The sequence below is a fragment of the Mixophyes fleayi genome, chromosome 10, assembly GCF_038048845.1.
Source record: "Mixophyes fleayi isolate aMixFle1 chromosome 10, aMixFle1.hap1, whole genome shotgun sequence".
Lineage (NCBI taxonomy): Eukaryota > Metazoa > Chordata > Amphibia > Anura > Limnodynastidae > Mixophyes > Mixophyes fleayi.
Window position 1 is genome coordinate 104712756 of NC_134411.1, and position 17618 is coordinate 104730373.

The 17618-nt window shown below is 48.5% G+C and overlaps 1 protein-coding gene across 4 annotated transcripts in view; it reads right to left on the bottom strand.

Moving 5' to 3' along the window:
- Window positions 1-17310, bottom strand: part of KATNB1 (katanin regulatory subunit B1) — a 35153-nt gene extending 17843 nt beyond the window's left edge. Inside the window, exons 1-7 of one of the 4 annotated variants that reach the window (XM_075189443.1) lie at window positions 17206-17310; window positions 14487-14659; window positions 14267-14397; window positions 13760-13877; window positions 11722-11822; window positions 3805-3846; window positions 3636-3719 (exon numbers count right to left, since the gene is read on the bottom strand). In XM_075189443.1, coding sequence (XP_075045544.1) covers window positions 3636-3719; window positions 3805-3846; window positions 11722-11822; window positions 13760-13877; window positions 14267-14397; window positions 14487-14526 — 516 coding nt within the window. In that variant the 5' untranslated portion in view covers window positions 14527-14659; window positions 17206-17310. Of the gene's footprint in view, window positions 1-3635; window positions 3720-3804; window positions 3847-11721; window positions 11823-13759; window positions 13878-14266; window positions 14398-14486; window positions 14814-15582; window positions 15680-17205 lie in introns of those variants that run through there. The other 3 variants (XM_075189441.1, XM_075189442.1, XM_075189440.1) reach the window with 3 other exon arrangements.
- Window positions 17311-17618: the final 308 nt, after the last annotated feature.

The window sequence follows — 17618 nt, forward strand, 5'->3', positions numbered from 1 at the left end:
GATTCCAGTAGGTCCATTGTCAAAGATGTCCCATACAGCATGAACTCGAATATATCTTACATCAAATTATGGATCCGTAATATAGATATTATAGTATACAAGTTCACATGTAGCTTATAGCTGCTTCAGAAAACATCACATCCATTAAACACGTAACATTATTACTGTCATGTGCATCTGTGCAAATTTTTATTTTTTGTAGAGTTAATATGAACTATTTGTAGCCTAAATGCAACCTCACCAAAAAGACATGTTTTATACTAGATTATATACTATATCCTGGTTTTCAGGATTTTCTCTGAGAAAATCGTTCATAAGCTGCTAACTGGGTGCTGGGACTTGTAGTTCCACAACATCTGGCGAGATGTACGTTACTGAAAACATTTCCTTCCAAGGCCTCTGTTCCTGTCCATACACATTTCCCACTATTGATGCAAATTGTTCTCCAACACATTTAGAATTATTTCTAAACATTTATTATGTTTGTGCAGATTAACAATGTGACTGTTCGTATGAACTGCTAATCGTTTCCTTGCCTCTGGAGAGTGGCTCAAACACAATTCTAATGCAGGCTTTAAGGTTCTCTGTAATAAGTGCCGATTTGCATGTATGTAAATATATGCAGATTATGTGCTTAGTTTTATTCCTGCACATCTGTATACTCTCAAGGAAACAGGGGATGGATGAGAAAGGAATTTACATAAATTATGATTATGGTTTGGCATAATGTGAAAGAATAAGAAATATATGTTTTCGTTTTGTTCTGGCGCAGGAAAACGTTCTGCCTGGAGACCCACAAACAAAATGGCAGCTGCATCGCATAACAATGATTGTGCCGACCATAAAATATCACTGTTGTCACGTTAGGTAATGAATGCGGATGTGTATGCTGTGATCAGCGATCTGTCTATTAGACAGATCATGCATTATACACAGAGTGGGGGCCCAGGAGGGGAGGGGGCCCATCCAGACTATTCACATGGGGCCCTTGCTTTGTTAATATAAGTGAGGACAGGAGCACTACAAACATTGAGGAGGGGGGGGGGGTGCTTAAAAATGTTTCTATGGGGCCCCAAAGATCTTGTTATACTACTGAATATTCTCCTGTAAATTCTATTATACAAGACCCTGATCATGCTGGGAAGTTATTTGTGTAATTTATGCATGACCCACCCCTGAATAGAGGACTTGCTTTCAATATGGTTGGCATCCCTCATTTACACGGGTATTTCCATGTGGCCACTGTACACTTTCTCCATGCCACAATGCTCGGTGGGCACACGAATGCTGATACATTTAGGTTTAGGATGGTGATCTGTGGTCTGTAACCTGGGCCATACTTCCTTCCTCTCACAGCCGACCATGGGTCACTTCTATGCAGAATGCAGGTGGCCCCATCTTAAATTGTTTGGGTCACTTCCTGGACAATGAAAATGGCTTTTGGCAATCTTCAGTGTACAGCGGCCTTAGTCCTCATATTGCTGCTGCCAGGTTCAGGACCATCAGCATCACCAGAGGAAAACCGCAGTCAGAGGGCCCGGAGGTAGTGGGGGACTCTGCATAGTCTATTCCCACAGCTTACTCTCCCGCTACCAGAGATAAAACACAAGCAGGATGTGATGTCATGTGACCGAGCTGATCATGTGACAGGCTTACATCATAAACAGCTTCTGTGATGTCATCAGGTTAGTTATCAGCTGCCAGTTAGGAGTAAGCAGTGAATATACCACGTCCACACTTCCATTCACCTGATCTGCGTGACGTTATATCTGGGTAACATGGCTCATGTCAAAGATAAAGCTTGTGCTAGGTGAGGACTTAAGACTAAAATTATTTTTTTTACATTTATACAAGATATGTTGGGATCATCCGAGTTGGGCAACAACCTACTTGAGGCTACAATCTCTTTCCAAAAGAGGGTTTGACCTTGACCACTTTGGAACGATCTCCTGTTGGAGAGTGGATCCGGCCAAACGGAACCCCCTTGAACCAGGACACCATGCGCCCCATCAGTTTCATACATTGCAGAACTGAGATGCGCTTTAGAGACAATAATGTCATCACATGTTCATGAAGTGTCAGAATTTTGTCCAGCGGTAGAAAAAGCTCCTGGGCGCTGGTGTTGAACAACAGTCCCAGAAACACCATCTGGTAGGTAGGGACCATGCTGGACTTCTTGAGAGTGATAATCCAGCCGTGTGTTTGCAAAAATTCCATTGTCAGGTGCAAACAGCTGAATCCGCCTTTAGCAAGAGGTCGTCCAGCAAGGGATCATTACCCCCTGTAACCTTATCTGCGCTGCCATCACCTATGTAAATAACCAAAGGGAAGTGCCTGGAACTGGTAATGATCCTGGTCCACAGCAATCCTCGGGAGGCTGTGATGGCCCTGCCAGATGGGTACGTGTAGGTACACATCTTTGATATCCAGGGAGGATAAGAATGTGTCTTTTTCCACGGCATTTATAACCGAACGGTTGGATTCCATCCAAGGCTGGGTACCCTCAGATTAGTGTTGAGGGAGATTAGATTCAGAATGGGCCAAAAGGACAGGTCTGGTATCTGTACAAGAAAGATGTGAATAAAAACCACTGCTCCTGAAAATGTAGCAGTCAGGCTCCCACTACCAAACTGTCTGTTGCCGGTGGTAGTCATTTAATCGGCACTGTAAATGCAGACACAGTTTAAAACTATAAAACAATAGCCCTTGGTCTTCGCTGCGCAAAGGGAGACTGGAGCTGCAGCCGCGGCTCCCGGTGCGGTCTGAACACTATAATGTCAGGAGCCCAGACCAACCTCAGGGAGGTGGCACAAAAGTGCCCTATCCCTGAGTGCAAGCTGTGGCGTTCACAGTATGAGCACCGCAATGAGGCAAGAAAAAACCCCAAAAAAAACAAAACACACGATTTAAATAAAAAAAACTTTAATTAAAAATTAAGACTAGACTAAAAATGTGCCCTACTCGGTGGACACTATTAAAAAACCTGAGAACATCCGGCCAGAGGGGGCATAGAGGGAAGGGGGCAGGCTAGACAACTTTGGAGGTGCTTTTTACGCCATAGTACCCTCTATACCCCATGGTTAGCAGTGTCCCCCAAATGTATGTGCTAGAGAAATAGAGAAAACATTAATAGTCTTATGTTTAACATATGTAAAACAAAGTTCCTACTTTAAACATGTTTTCCTAAAAAATGTGATCTGACAAAATACCTTCCTACATCAATCTGACAGGACTCTCACTTCCCTACTCTGTGCTGCTGGGGTCCCTGCTCCTTCCACTATATAACTGTTAGTCTGTGGCTTCCTGCTGCCTCCATTCCTCACATCATGTCACTGCCCCTGTTGCATGCAGCCCTGTCCTCACTAACACATCACTCATATCCTTATATACTCTGTGCTGCTGGAGACCCTGCTCCTTCCACTATATAACTGTCAGTCTGTGGCTTCCTGCTGCCTCCATTCCTCACATCATGTCACTGCCCCTGTTGCATGCAGCCCTGTCCTCACTAACACATCACTCATATCCTTATAGACTCTGTGCTGCTGGGGACCCTGCTCCTTCCACTATATAACTGTCAGTCTGTGGCTTCCTGCTGCCTCCATTCCTCACATCATGTCACACGCCCCCTCACCCACCTTTACAGTGTGATCATCTGAAGACGATGCCAGCCACCTGCCATCTGGACTGAAGCGCAGGCAGCGCACAGCTTGCGTGTGACCCTGAATAGAAACACCCAAGAAGGTTGTCACAAGCAAACAGGGGGTCATTTCTACCCAGTTTATATGGTGTGGAGAGATCACTTACCTTGTAGCGAAACACACAGCCTTTCCTGCGCACATCCCACAACTAAAACGCAGAGAGAAACAGCAATCTATTACTCCTAATCCAATATAAGATGTGATTACTCCGTCCACCTCCATAAGCCTACAGACGGTTCTGATATATAATATAATGCTGATCTCCCCTAATTCTGGAAGGTATGTCCTGTACGTATATAGAGGGCGCTGATCGCCCCTTATTCTGGAAGGTATGTCCTGTACGGGGTGTACGTATATAGAGGGCGCTGATCGCCCCTTATTCTAGAAGGTATGTCCTGTACGGGGTGTACGTATATAGAGGGCGCTGATCGCCCCTTATTCTGGAAGGTATGTCCTGTACGGGGTGTACGTATATAGAGGGCGCTGATCACCCCTTATTCTGGAAGGTATGTCCTGTACGGGGTGTACGTATATAGAGGGTGCTGATCACCCCTTATTCTAGAAGGTATGTCCTGTACGGGGTGTACGTATATAGAGGGCGCTGATCGCCCCTTATTCTAGAAGGTATGTCCTGTACGGGGTGTACGTATATAGAGGGCGCTGATCACCCCTTATTCTGGAAGGTATGTCCTGTACGGGGTGTACGTATATAGAGGGTGCTGATCACCCCTTATTCTAGAAGGTATGTCCTGTACGGGGTGTACGTATATAGAGGGTGCTGATCGCCCCTTATTCTAGAAGGTATGTCCTGTACGGGGTGTACGTATATAGAGGGTGCTGATCACCCCTTATTCTAGAAGGTATGTCCTGTACGGGGTGTACGTATATAGAGGGCGCTGATCGCCCCTTATTCTAGAAGGTATGTCCTGTACGGGGTGTACGTATATAGAGGGCGCTGATCACCCCTTATTCTGGAAGGTATGTCCTGTACGGGGTGTACGTATATAGAGGGTGCTGATCACCCCTTATTCTAGAAGGTATGTCCTGTACGGGGTGTACGTATATAGAGGGCGCTGATCGCCCCTTATTCTAGAAGGTATGTCCTGTACGGGGTGTACGTATATAGAGGGTGCTGATCGCCCCTTATTCTGGAAGGTATGTCCTGTACGGGGTGTACGTATATAGAGGGCGCTGATCGCCCCTTATTCTAGAAGGTATGTCCTGTACGGGGTGTACGTATATAGAGGGTGCTGATCGCCCCTTATTCTAGAAGGTATGTCCTGTACGGGGTGTACGTATATAGAGGGCGCTGATCGCCCCTTATTCTGGAAGGTATGTCCTGTACGTATATAGAGGGCGCTGATCGCCCCTTATTCTAGAATGTATGTCCTGTACGGGGTGTACGTATATAGAGGGCGCTGATCGCCCCTTATTCTAGAAGGTATGTCCTGTACGGGGGTATACGTATATAGAGGGCGCTGATCGCCCCTTATTCTAGAATGTATGTCCTGTACGGGGTGTACGTATATAGAGGGCGCTGATCGCCCCTTATTCTAGAAGGTATGTCCTGTACGGGGTGTACGTATATAGAGGGCGCTGATCGCCCCTTATTCTGGAAGGTATGTCCTGTACGTATATAGAGGGCGCTGATCGCCCCTTATTCTAGAAGGTATGTCCTGTACGGGGTGTACGTATATAGAGGGCGCTGATCGCCCCTTATTCTAGAAGGTATGTCCTGTACGGGGTGTACGTATATAGAGGGCGCTGATCGCCCCTTATTCTAGAAGGTATGTCCTGTACGGGGTGTACGTATATAGAGGGCGCTGATCGCCCCTTATTCTAGAAGGTATGTCCTGTACGGGGTGTACGTATATAGATGGCGCTGATCGCCCCTTATTCTGGAAGGTATGTCCTGTACGTATATAGAGGGCGCTGATCGCCCCTTATTCTAGAAGGTATGTCCTGTACGGGGTGTACGTATATAGATGGCGCTGATCGCCCCTTATTCTGGAAGGTATGTCCTGTACGTATATAGAGGGCGCTGATCGCCCCTTATTCTGGAAGGTATGTCCTGTACGGGGTGTACGTATATAGAGGGTGCTGATCGCCCCTTATTCTGGAAGGTATGTCCTGTACGGGGTGTACGTATATAGAGGGTGCTGATCGCCCCTTATTCTAGAAGGTATGTCCTGTACGGGGTGTACGTATATAGAGGGCGCTGATCACCCCTTATTCTAGAATGTATGTCCTGTACGGGGTGTACGTATATAGAGGGTGCTGATCGCCCCTTATTCTAGAATGTATGTCCTGTACGGGGTGTACGTATATAGAGGGTGCTGATCGCCCCTTATTCTAGAAGGTATGTCCTGTACGGGGTGTACGTATATAGATGGCGCTGATCGCCCCTTATTCTGGAAGGTATGTCCTGTACGGGGTGTACGTATATAGAGGGCGCTGATCGCCCCTTATTCTAGAAGGTATGTCCTGTACGGGGTGTACGTATATAGAGGGTGCTGATCGCCCCTTATTCTAGAAGGTATGTCCTGTACGGGGTGTACGTATATAGAGGGCGCTGATCGCCCCTTATTCTAGAATGTATGTCCTGTACGGGGTGTACGTATATAGAGGGTGCTGATCGCCCCTTATTCTAGAAGGTATGTCCTGTACGGGGTGTACGTATATAGATGGCGCTGATCGCCCCTTATTCTGGAAGGTATGTCCTGTACGGGGTGTACGTATATAGAGGGCGCTGATCGCCCCTTATTCTAGAAGGTATGTCCTGTACGTATATAGAGGGCGCTGATCATCCCTTATTCTAGAAGGTATGTCCTGTACGGGGTGTACGTATATAGAGGGCGCTGATCACCCCTTATTCTGGAAGGTATGTCCTGTACGGGGTGTACGTATATAGAGGGCGCTGATCACCCCTTATTCTAGAAGGTATGTCCTGTACGGGGTGTACGTATATAGAGGGCGCTGATCGCCCCTTATTCTAGAAGGTATGTCCTGTACGGGGTGTACGTATATAGAGGGCGCTGATCGCCCCTTATTCTAGAAGGTATGTCCTGTACGGGGTGTACGTATATAGAGGGCGCTGATCGCCCCTTATTCTGGAAGGTATGTCCTGTACGGGGTGTACGTATATAGAGGGCGCTGATCACCCCTTATTCTGGAAGGTATGTCCTGTACGGGGTGTACGTATATAGAGGGTGCTGATCGCCCCTTATTCTGGAAGGTATGTCCTGTACGGGGTGTACGTATATAGAGGGTGCTGATCGCCCCTTATTCTGGAAGGTATGTCCTGTACGGGGTGTACGTATATAGAGGGCGCTGATCACCCCTTATTCTAGAAGGTATGTCCTGTACGGGGTGTACGTATATAGAGGGCGCTGATCGCCCCTTATTCTGGAAGGTATGTCCTGTACGGGGTGTACGTATATAGAGGGCGCTGATCGCCCCTTATTCTGGAAGGTATGTCCTGTACGGGGTGTACGTATATAGAGGGCGCTGATCGCCCCTTATTCTAGAAGGTATGTCCTGTACGGGGTGTACGTATATAGAGGGCGCTGATCGCCCCTTATTCTAGAAGGTATGTCCTGTACGGGGTGTACGTATATAGATGGCGCTGATCGCCCCTTATTCTAGAAGGTATGTCCTGTACGGGGTGTACGTATATAGAGGGCGCTGATCATCCCTTATTCTAGAAGGTATGTCCTGTACGGGGTGTACGTATATAGAGGGCGCTGATCGCCCCTTATTCTAGAAGGTATGTCCTGTACGGGGTGTACGTATATAGAGGGCGCTGATCGCCCCTTATTCTAGAAGGTATGTCCTGTACGGGGTGTACGTATACAGAGGGCGCTGATCGCCCCTTATTCTGGAAGGTATGTCCTGTACGGGGTGTACGTATACAGAGGGCGCTGATCGCCCCTTATTCTGGAAGGTATGTCCTGTACGGGGTGTACGTATATAGAGGGCGCTGATCGCCCCTTATTCTAGAAGGTATGTCCTGTACGGGGTGTACGTATATAGAGGGCGCTGATCGCCCCTTATTCTAGAAGGTATGTCCTGTACGGGGTGTACGTATATAGATGGCGCTGATCGCCCCTTATTCTGGAAGGTATGTCCTGTACGGGGTGTACGTATATAGAGGGCGCTGATCGCCCCTTATTCTAGAAGGTATGTCCTGTACGGGGTGTACGTATATAGAGGGCGCTGATCGCCCCTTATTCTAGAAGGTATGTCCTGTACGGGGTGTACGTATATAGAGGGCGCTGATCGCCCCTTATTCTAGAAGGTATGTCCTGTACGGGGTGTACGTATATAGAGGGTGCTGATCGCCCCTTATTCTAGAAGGTATGTCCTGTACGGGGTGTACGTATATAGAGGGCGCTGATCACCCCTTATTCTAGAATGTATGTCCTGTACGGGGTGTACGTATATAGATGGCGCTGATCACCCCTTATTCTGGAATGTATGTCCTGTACGGGGTGTACGTATATAGAGGGCGCTGATCACCCCTTATTCTAGAATGTATGTCCTGTACGGGGTGTACGTATATAGATGGCGCTGATCGCCCCTTATTCTGGAAGGTATGTCCTGTACGGGGTGTACGTATATAGATGGCGCTGATCACCCCTTATTCTAGAAGGTATGTCCTGTACGGGGTGTACGTATATAGAGGGCGCTGATCACCCCTTATTCTAGAATGTATGTCCTGTACGGGGTGTACGTATATAGAGGGCGCTGATCGCCCCTTATTCTAGAATGTATGTCCTGTACGGGGTGTACGTATATAGAGGGCGCTGATCGCCCCTTATTCTAGAAGGTATGTCCTGTACGGGGTGTACGTATATAGAGGGCGCTGATCGCCCCTTATTCTAGAAGGTATGTCCTGTACGGGGTGTACGTATATAGAGGGCGCTGATCGCCCCTTATTCTAGAATGTATGTCCTGTACGGGGTGTACGTATATAGAGGGCGCTGATCGCCCCTTATTCTAGAAGGTATGTCCTGTACGGGGTGTACGTATATAGAGGGCGCTGATCGCCCCTTATTCTAGTAGGTATGTCCTGTACGGGGTGTACGTATATAGAGGGCGCTGATCGCCCCTTACTCAGGAAGGTATGTCCTGTACGGGGTGTACGTATATAGAGGGCGCTGATCGCCCCTTATTCTAGAAGGTATGTCCTGTACGGGGTGTACGTATATAGAGGGCGCTGATCGCCCCTTATTCTGGAAGGTATGTCCTGTACGGGGTGTACGTATATAGAGGGCGCTGATCGCCCCTTATTCTAGAAGGTATGTCCTGTACGGGGTGTACGTATATAGATGGCGCTGATCGCCCCTTATTCTGGAAGGTATGTCCTGTACGTATATAGAGGGCGCTGATCGCCCCTTATTCTGGAAGGTATGTCCTGTACGGGGTGTACGTATATAGAGGGCGCTGATCGCCCCTTATTCTAGAAGGTATGTCCTGTACGGGGTGTACGTATATAGAGGGTGCTGATCGCCCCTTATTCTAGAAGGTATGTCCTGTACGGGGTGTACGTATATAGAGGGCGCTGATCGCCCCTTATTCTAGAAGGTATGTCCTGTACGGGGTGTACGTATATAGAGGGCGCTGATCGCCCCTTATTCTAGAAGGTATGTCCTGTACGGGGTGTACGTATATAGAGGGCGCTGATCGCCCCTTATTCTAGAATGTATGTCCTGTACGTGGTGTACGTATATAGATGGCGCTGATCGCCCCTTATTCTAGAAGGTATGTCCTGTACGGGGTGTACGTATATAGAGGGCGCTGATCGCCCCTTATTCTAGAAGGTATGTCCTGTACGGGGTGTACGTATATAGAGGGCGCTGATCGCCCCTTATTCTAGAAGGTATGTCCTGTACGGGGTGTACGTATATAGAGGGCGCTGATCGCCCCTTATTCTAGAAGGTATGTCCTGTACGGGGTGTACGTATATAGAGGGTGCTGATCACCCCTTATTCTAGAAGGTATGTCCTGTACGGGGTGTACGTATATAGATGGCGCTGATCACCCCTTATTCTGGAATGTATGTCCTGTACGGGGTGTACGTATATAGAGGGCGCTGATCGCCCCTTATTCTAGAAGGTATGTCCTGTACGGGGTGTACGTATATAGATGGCGCTGATCGCCCCTTATTCTGGAAGGTATGTCCTGTACGGGGTGTACGTATATAGAGGGCGCTGATCACCCCTTATTCTAGAATGTATGTCCTGTACGGGGTGTACGTATATAGAGGGCGCTGATCGCCCCTTATTCTAGAATGTATGTCCTGTACGGGGTGTACGTATATAGAGGGCGCTGATCGCCCCTTATTCTAGAAGGTATGTCCTGTACGGGGTGTACGTATATAGAGGGCGCTGATCGCCCCTTATTCTAGAAGGTATGTCCTGTACGGGGTGTACGTATATAGAGGGCGCTGATCGCCCCTTACTCAGGAAGGTATGTCCTGTACGGGGTGTACGTATATAGAGGGCGCTGATCGCCCCTTATTCTAGAAGGTATGTCCTGTACGGGGTGTACGTATATAGAGGGCGCTGATCACCCCTTATTCTAGAAGGTATGTCCTGTACGTGGTGTACGTATATAGAGGGTGCTGATCACCCCTTATTCTAGAAGGTATGTCCTGTACGGGGTGTACGTATATAGAGGGTGCTGATCGCCCCTTATTCTAGAATGTATGTCCTGTACGGGGTGTACGTATATAGAGGGCGCTGATCGCCCCTTATTCTAGAAGGTATGTCCTGTACGGGGTGTACGTATATAGAGGGTGCTGATCGCCCCTTATTCTAGAATGTATGTCCTGTACGGGGTGTACGTATATAGAGGGTGCTGATCGCCCCTTATTCTAGAATGTATGTCCTGTACGGGGTGTACGTATATAGAGGGCGCTGATCACCCCTTATTCTAGAATGTATGTCCTGTACGGGGTGTACGTATATAGAGGGTGCTGATCGCCCCTTATTCTAGAATGTATGTCCTGTACGGGGTGTACGTATATAGAGGGTGCTGATCGCCCCTTACTCAGGAAGGTATGTCCTGTACGGGGTGTACGTATATAGAGGGCGCTGATCACCCCTTATTCTAGAATGTATGTCCTGTACGGGGTGTACGTATATAGAGGGTGCTGATCGCCCCTTATTCTAGAATGTATGTCCTGTACGGGGTGTACGTATATAGAGGGCGCTGATCGCCCCTTACTCAGGAAGGTATGTCCTGTACGGGGTGTACGTATATAGAGGGCGCTGATCGCCCCTTACTCAGGAAGGTATGTCCTGTACGGGGTGTACGTATATAGATGGCGCTGATCGCCCCTTACTCAGGAAGGTATGTCCTGTACGGGGTGTACGTATATAGAGGGCGCTGATCGCCCCTTACTCAGGAAGGTATGTCCTGTACGGGGTGTACGTATATAGAGGGTGCTGATCGCCCCTTACTCAGGAAGGTATGTCCTGTACGGGGTGTACGTATATAGATGGCGCTGATCACCCCTTATTCTAGAAGGTATGTCCTGTACGGGGTGTACGTATATAGAGGGCGCTGATCATCCCTTATTTAGGAAGGTATGTCCTGTACGGGGTGTACGTATATAGAGGGCGCTGATCGCCCCTTACTCAGGAAGGTATGTCCTGTACGGGGTGTACGTATATAGAGGGTGCTGATCGCCCCTTACTCAGGAAGGTATGTCCTGTACGGGGTGTACGTATATAGATGGCGCTGATCACCCCTTATTCTAGAAGGTATGTCCTGTACGGGGTGTACGTATATAGAGGGCGCTGATCATCCCTTATTTAGGAAGGTATGTCCTGTACGGGGTGTACGTATATAGAGGGCGCTGATCGCCCCTTACTCAGGAAGGTATGTTATACAGTGTAGAGATATTTATTATGTAACTCCTCAGTAAGACAGAACACACAATGTAATATACAGTCAGCAGTCAGTAATGCACATCGCTGTATAAATATAAGATAACCATTATAATCTGACAATGTACCTTTATGTTTGTGTCCAGAGACCCTGACACTACAAAATCTCCATACGGGTGGAAGTCCAGGCTGCAGATATTGGCTTTGTGTCCCATTAGAGTCCTTTGTACTGGGGAGAGATATACACAAAATTAATTCATTTTACCTGTTACTAAGCTATTCCCTCTATATGGAGAGTTTACACATATATGTCATACACAAATCATCATCTATTTATATAACGCCGCTAATTCCACAGAGCTGTACAGAGAACTCATTCACATCAGTCCCTGCCACATTGGAGCTTACAATCTAAATCCCCTAACATACACACAGAGACCGAAAGAGACTAAGGGCAATTTAATAACAGCCAATTAACCTACCAGTATGTTTTTGGAGTGTGGGAGGAAACCGGAGCACCCGGAAGAAACCCACGCAAACATGGGGAGAACATACAAACTCCACACAGATAAGGCCATGGCTGGGAATCGAACTCATAACCCCAGTGCTGTGAGACAGAAGTGCTAACCACTGAGCCACTGAGCTGCCTACCAATGTAAGCAGCATGTTGGATTTACAGCGGGAACAGATTCAAGAAGTGAAAAATTCTAGTGATTTACTGCCATCTGCAGCGCATAACACATTTCTAACACAATCAAAAATTAAATCATAAGGCGACTATAGTGAGCGGAGAATTCAGCTTGTGGTCAATTTTGTGGGTTACCCGGTTTGTATCAACAAACCTATATAGTCTTATTCCCTTACCACCTGTCATCTATAGCACATTACAGTGTACTAGAGGGAGGAGAGCTGTAAGGAATCACAGGTCTATATGTGACAGGACATCATAGAGAGGGAGGAGAGCTGTATGTAAACACAGGTCTATATGTGACAGGACATCATAGAGAGGGAGGAGAGCTGTATGTAAACACAGGTCTATATGTGACAGGACATTATAGAGGGAGGAGAGCTGTATGTAAACACAGATCTATATATAACAGGACATCATAGAGAGGAAAGAGAGCTGTATGTAAACACAGGTCTATATGTGACAGGACATCATAGAGAGGGAGGAGAGCTGTAAGGAACACAGGTCTATATGTGGCAGGACATTATAGAGGGAGGAGAGCTGTAAGGAACACAGGTCTATATGTGGCAGGACATCATAGAGAGGAAAGAGAGCTGTATGTAAACACAGGTCTATATGTGACAGGACATTATAGAGAGGGAGGAGAGCTGTAAGGAAACACAGGTCTATATGTGACAGGACACCATAGAGAGGGAGGAGAGCTGTAAGGAACACAGATCTATATATAACAGGACATCATAGAGAGGAAAGAGAGCTGTATGTAAACACAGGTCTATATGTGACAGGACATCATAGAGAGGGAGGAGAGCTGTATGTAAACACAGATCTATATATAACAGGACATCATAGAGAGGAAAGAGAGCTGTATGTAAACACAGGTCTATATGTGACAGGACATCATAGAGAGAGAGGAGAGCTGTAAGGAACACAGGTCTATATGTGGCAGGACATCATAGAGAGGGAGGAGAGCTGTATGTAAACACAGATCTATATATAACAGGACATCATAGAGAGGAAAGAGAGCTGTATGTAAACACAGGTCTATATGTGACAGGACATCATAGAGAGGGAGGAGAGCTGTATGTAAACACAGGTCTATATGTGACAGGACATCATAGAGAGGGAGGAGAGCTGTATGTAAACACAGGTCTATATGTGACAGGACATCATAGAGAGGGAGGAGAGCTGTAAGGAACACAGGTCTATATGTGACAGGACATCATAGAGAGGGAGGAGAGCTGTAAGGAACACAGGTCTATATGTGACAGGACATTATAGAGGGAGGAGAGCTGTATAGAATCACGGACCTGCAGGCAGAGAGCTGAGAGGCGTATAGTGCATATTTTCATCGGTGGGGAAAGTACAGTCTATATAAAAACAATTTAGACAGAACAGTTGCCGACAGGTCCCTGGGTCCATAGAGATCAGCGCTGACGTATCTTTCATTAAGTCAAATTCAGAAACAGAAAATAGCTTACTCTTAGCTTCTTCCATGTTCCAAACTCGCAGAGATCCCGACTGTGATCCGGCCACTACCAGCTTCTCGGAGGGGTTGAACCGCACGCTCTCCACCGGGGACGTGTGTCCCGTTAGACTCTGCATGAGAGAGAGACAGACTGCATCACAGAACAGGTCAGTGACTGCACACAAATTCATATGTGGAAAAACTACTTCACAAAAAGGGTAGTGGATAAGTGGAACAGGTTCCCATCAGAGGTGGTAGAGGCTAATACAGTAGAGCAATTTAAACATACTGGGGATAGACATAAGGTTATCCTTACAAAGACATAAGGATCAAATCGGGTCCATAGGTTAAAACTGGGCAGACTAGATGGTCCAAGTGGTTCTTATCTACCGGAGACTGCGAGGGACTGTTCTGTGCACTCAGTGGATGCAGAGTCCTTTACCAGATGAGTAGAACTGTGTAAATAGTGTGCATAGTATATAAGACAGAGAGAGGGGTCAGAAATAAAACTGGCTCTCACCATAATGCAGTTCGGTTTGTCAACAGACCACAGGTTGACTCTACAGTCCTCGCCCCCCGTAGCCAGGAGACGCCCAGAACTTCTTCCGAGGGCCACAGCGGACACATTGCTAGCGTGAGCAACGATTTCTTCTACAAGAGATGAATGAATGGGTTAACTCTAAATAGTCAGATGAGGAGGTGACACTACACTACAATTCCTGAGTTAAGTAGAGACTCACGCAGCTTCCACGCTGGTTTGGTCATTCCAGAAGTCGCCATGGTTGTGTGGAGAGAAATAGAGCACAGTGTTTGGAGGGGTTAAACCCCCCAGTATACAGCCCCAAAGAACAGTTTGGAGTGTGTTGTGTGGAGACAAGACTATGAGTCTGACCCAATAGAGCGATCTTGGGATCTGCCAGAAGAGACAGGGATTACGGACGATCCTCAGGGCTTCTCACAGTAACTGCTCAGCATCCGATCACAAGCTGAAGAAAACACTCGTTAATGAGGAATGATTAGTAAACACATCAAGGATTGAAGCTGCCAATATCAACTGAACTCGTGAAATATCTGCCCTCCCCACTCCCTCCACGTCCCAACTCTGAAGAGATCTAGTAATCCTGTCCCCTTCGTGTCCTAACTGTTAATAGAGCCAGCAATCTTGTCCCCTCCACGTCCCAACTCTGGACAGATTCAGCAATCCCAGCTTTCATGTCAATCCAGTAATCTCGCTATCTGCATTTCCCACTCTGTACAAGACCTGAAATCGCAAACATATATCCAAACTAATCCCAGAAGTACCCCCTCCCCTCCTCTTACATAGATCACTGATTGAAGCCAACATCAGTTATCTGCACTTAGAAATGTCTGCTCCTTCCTAAAGCCCATTAGTCCACTTCATGGGGACCACAAATCCTTTGTCATTTTTCCTCCCCTCCTGCACATGACACAGGTAAGAATGTGCTGTGAAGTCATTCCTCCCCTAATAATTACTATATTCATCATGTATAATATGAGGACTCACCACATACACATGTTATATCTATTACTAGGATAATGAGGAGTGACTGATCCCATAAAGGGCCACACCCTAAAATACTACTTTTAAAAGAGTGACTGAAAACATTCACAAATATTAACTTAACTTAATAGTATTAACAATAAGAGAAAGGATGGGGCCTCCATCCCACAGTAGGACATATCATGCTCTCAAGTGGATGAAAACAGAGAACAACAGCCTGTATTCCAAAGTACAGCAAATGCAACTACAATGTCAGTCTAGGTGCACTAATTATTCTACTATAGATTTGGCAATGTTATAACATGAATACGTACATTGGATTAATTAGTATGTTACATCTAGTGGCCTCTTTTAACACAGTCAGTAAGAATCCCCTAGTGAGGAACCATTCCTCACCTCCATCAACCCAACTTCTGTCTTATACATCCTCAGAGCAAAACTCCTCTCCCTCACCAGTCCCCTTCCCAATCAGCTCTCTCCCACCCCTACCCCCTCACTCACCTCCCCCCCATGCCCTCTCCCACACCTACCCCCTCACTCACCTTCCCCCCCTGCCCTCTCCCAAACTTACCCACTCACCTTTCCCCCCTGCCCTCTCCCACACTTACCCACTCACCTTTCCCCCCTGCCCTCTCCCACACTTACCCACTCACCTTTCCCCCCTGCCCTCTCCCACACTTACCCACTCACCTTTCCCCCCTGCCCTCTCCCACACTTACCCACTCACCTTTCCCCCCTGCCCTCTCCCACACTTACCCACTCACCTCCCCCCCTGCCCTCTCCCACACCCCCCCCCCCCCCTCTCACTCACCTCCCCCCTGCCCTCTCCCACACCTCCCCCCTCACTCACCTTCACCCCCTGCCCTCTCCCACACCTCCCCCCTCACTCACCTTCACCCCCTGCCCTCTCCCACACCTCCCCCCCCCCCCGCCCCCTCCCACACCTACCCCCTCACTGACCTCCCCCCCTGCCCCCTCCCACACCTACCCCCTCACTCACCTCCCCCCTGCCCCCTCCCACACCTACCCCCTCACTGACCTCCCCCTGCCCTCTCCCACACCTACCCCCTCACTCACCTCCCCCCTGCCCTCTCCCACACCTACCCCCTCACTCACCTCCCCCCTGCCCTCTCCCACACCTACCCCCTCACTCACCTCCCCCCTGCCCTCTCCCACACCTACCCCCTCACTCACCTCCCCCCTGCCCTCTCCCACACCTACCCCCTCACTCAACTCCCTCCCCGCCCTCTCCCACACCTACCCCCTCACTCAACTCCCTCCCCGCCCTCTCCCACACTTACCCCCTCACTCACCTCCCTCCCCACCCTCTCCCACACTTACCCCCTCACTCACCTCCCTCCCCACCCTCTCCCACACTTACCCCCTCACTCACCTCCCTCCCCGCCCTCTCCCACACTTACCCCCTCACTCACCTCCCTCCCCGCCCTCTCCCACACTTACCCCCTCACTCACCTCCCTCCCCGCCCTCTCCCACACTTACCCCCTCACTCACCTCCCCCCCCCTGCCCTCTCCCACACTTACCCCCTCACTCACCTCCCTCCCCGCCCTCTCCCACACTTACCCCCTCACTCACCTCCCCCCCCCTGCCCTCTCCCACACTTACCCCCTCACTCACCTCCCCCCCCTGCCCTCTCCCACACTTACCCCCTCACTCACCTCCCCCCCCCTGCCCTCTCCCACACTTACCCCCTCACTCACCTCCCCCCCCTGCCCTCTCCCACACTTACCCCCTCACTCACCTCCCCTCTCTCACACTTACCCTTCACACACTTACCCCTTGTCCTCTCTCACACTTACCCCTCACTCACCTCACCTCCCCTCTCCCCCCTCACTCACCTGCCCCCCTCACTCACCTGCCCCCTGATCTTTCCCACACTTACCCCTTACTCACCCCCCTGCCCTCTCTCACACTCACCCCGGCTCCTGCAGCTGCTCGGTTACCGGGACTGTGTCACCCGTTTAGAAGCCGCGTTGCGATTCGCTGTTTCCTGACAACCGGTGCAACACAAAATATAACCCCGCCCCCAACTACCAGAGCGCACGTCCGACGCCGTGACGTCACACTACGTGAGGCCACAGCGGCCATGACAGTTTCTGGCAGAGTATTGTTTGAAGAGAGTCTATGAGAGTGTGACTGCACAAATACACCGTATTATAAGTAGAAGGAACTCTCATATATATATATATTTCTATTTCTATATAGAGATATATATATAGCTGTATATATTATGGAGAGGTAAATAGATAATCTCTCTTGACATCCATGGTCAGTAGGGGAGGTCATTTACAGTTGGGTGTATGTCCATTTTTGATTTGTAAATATATGTA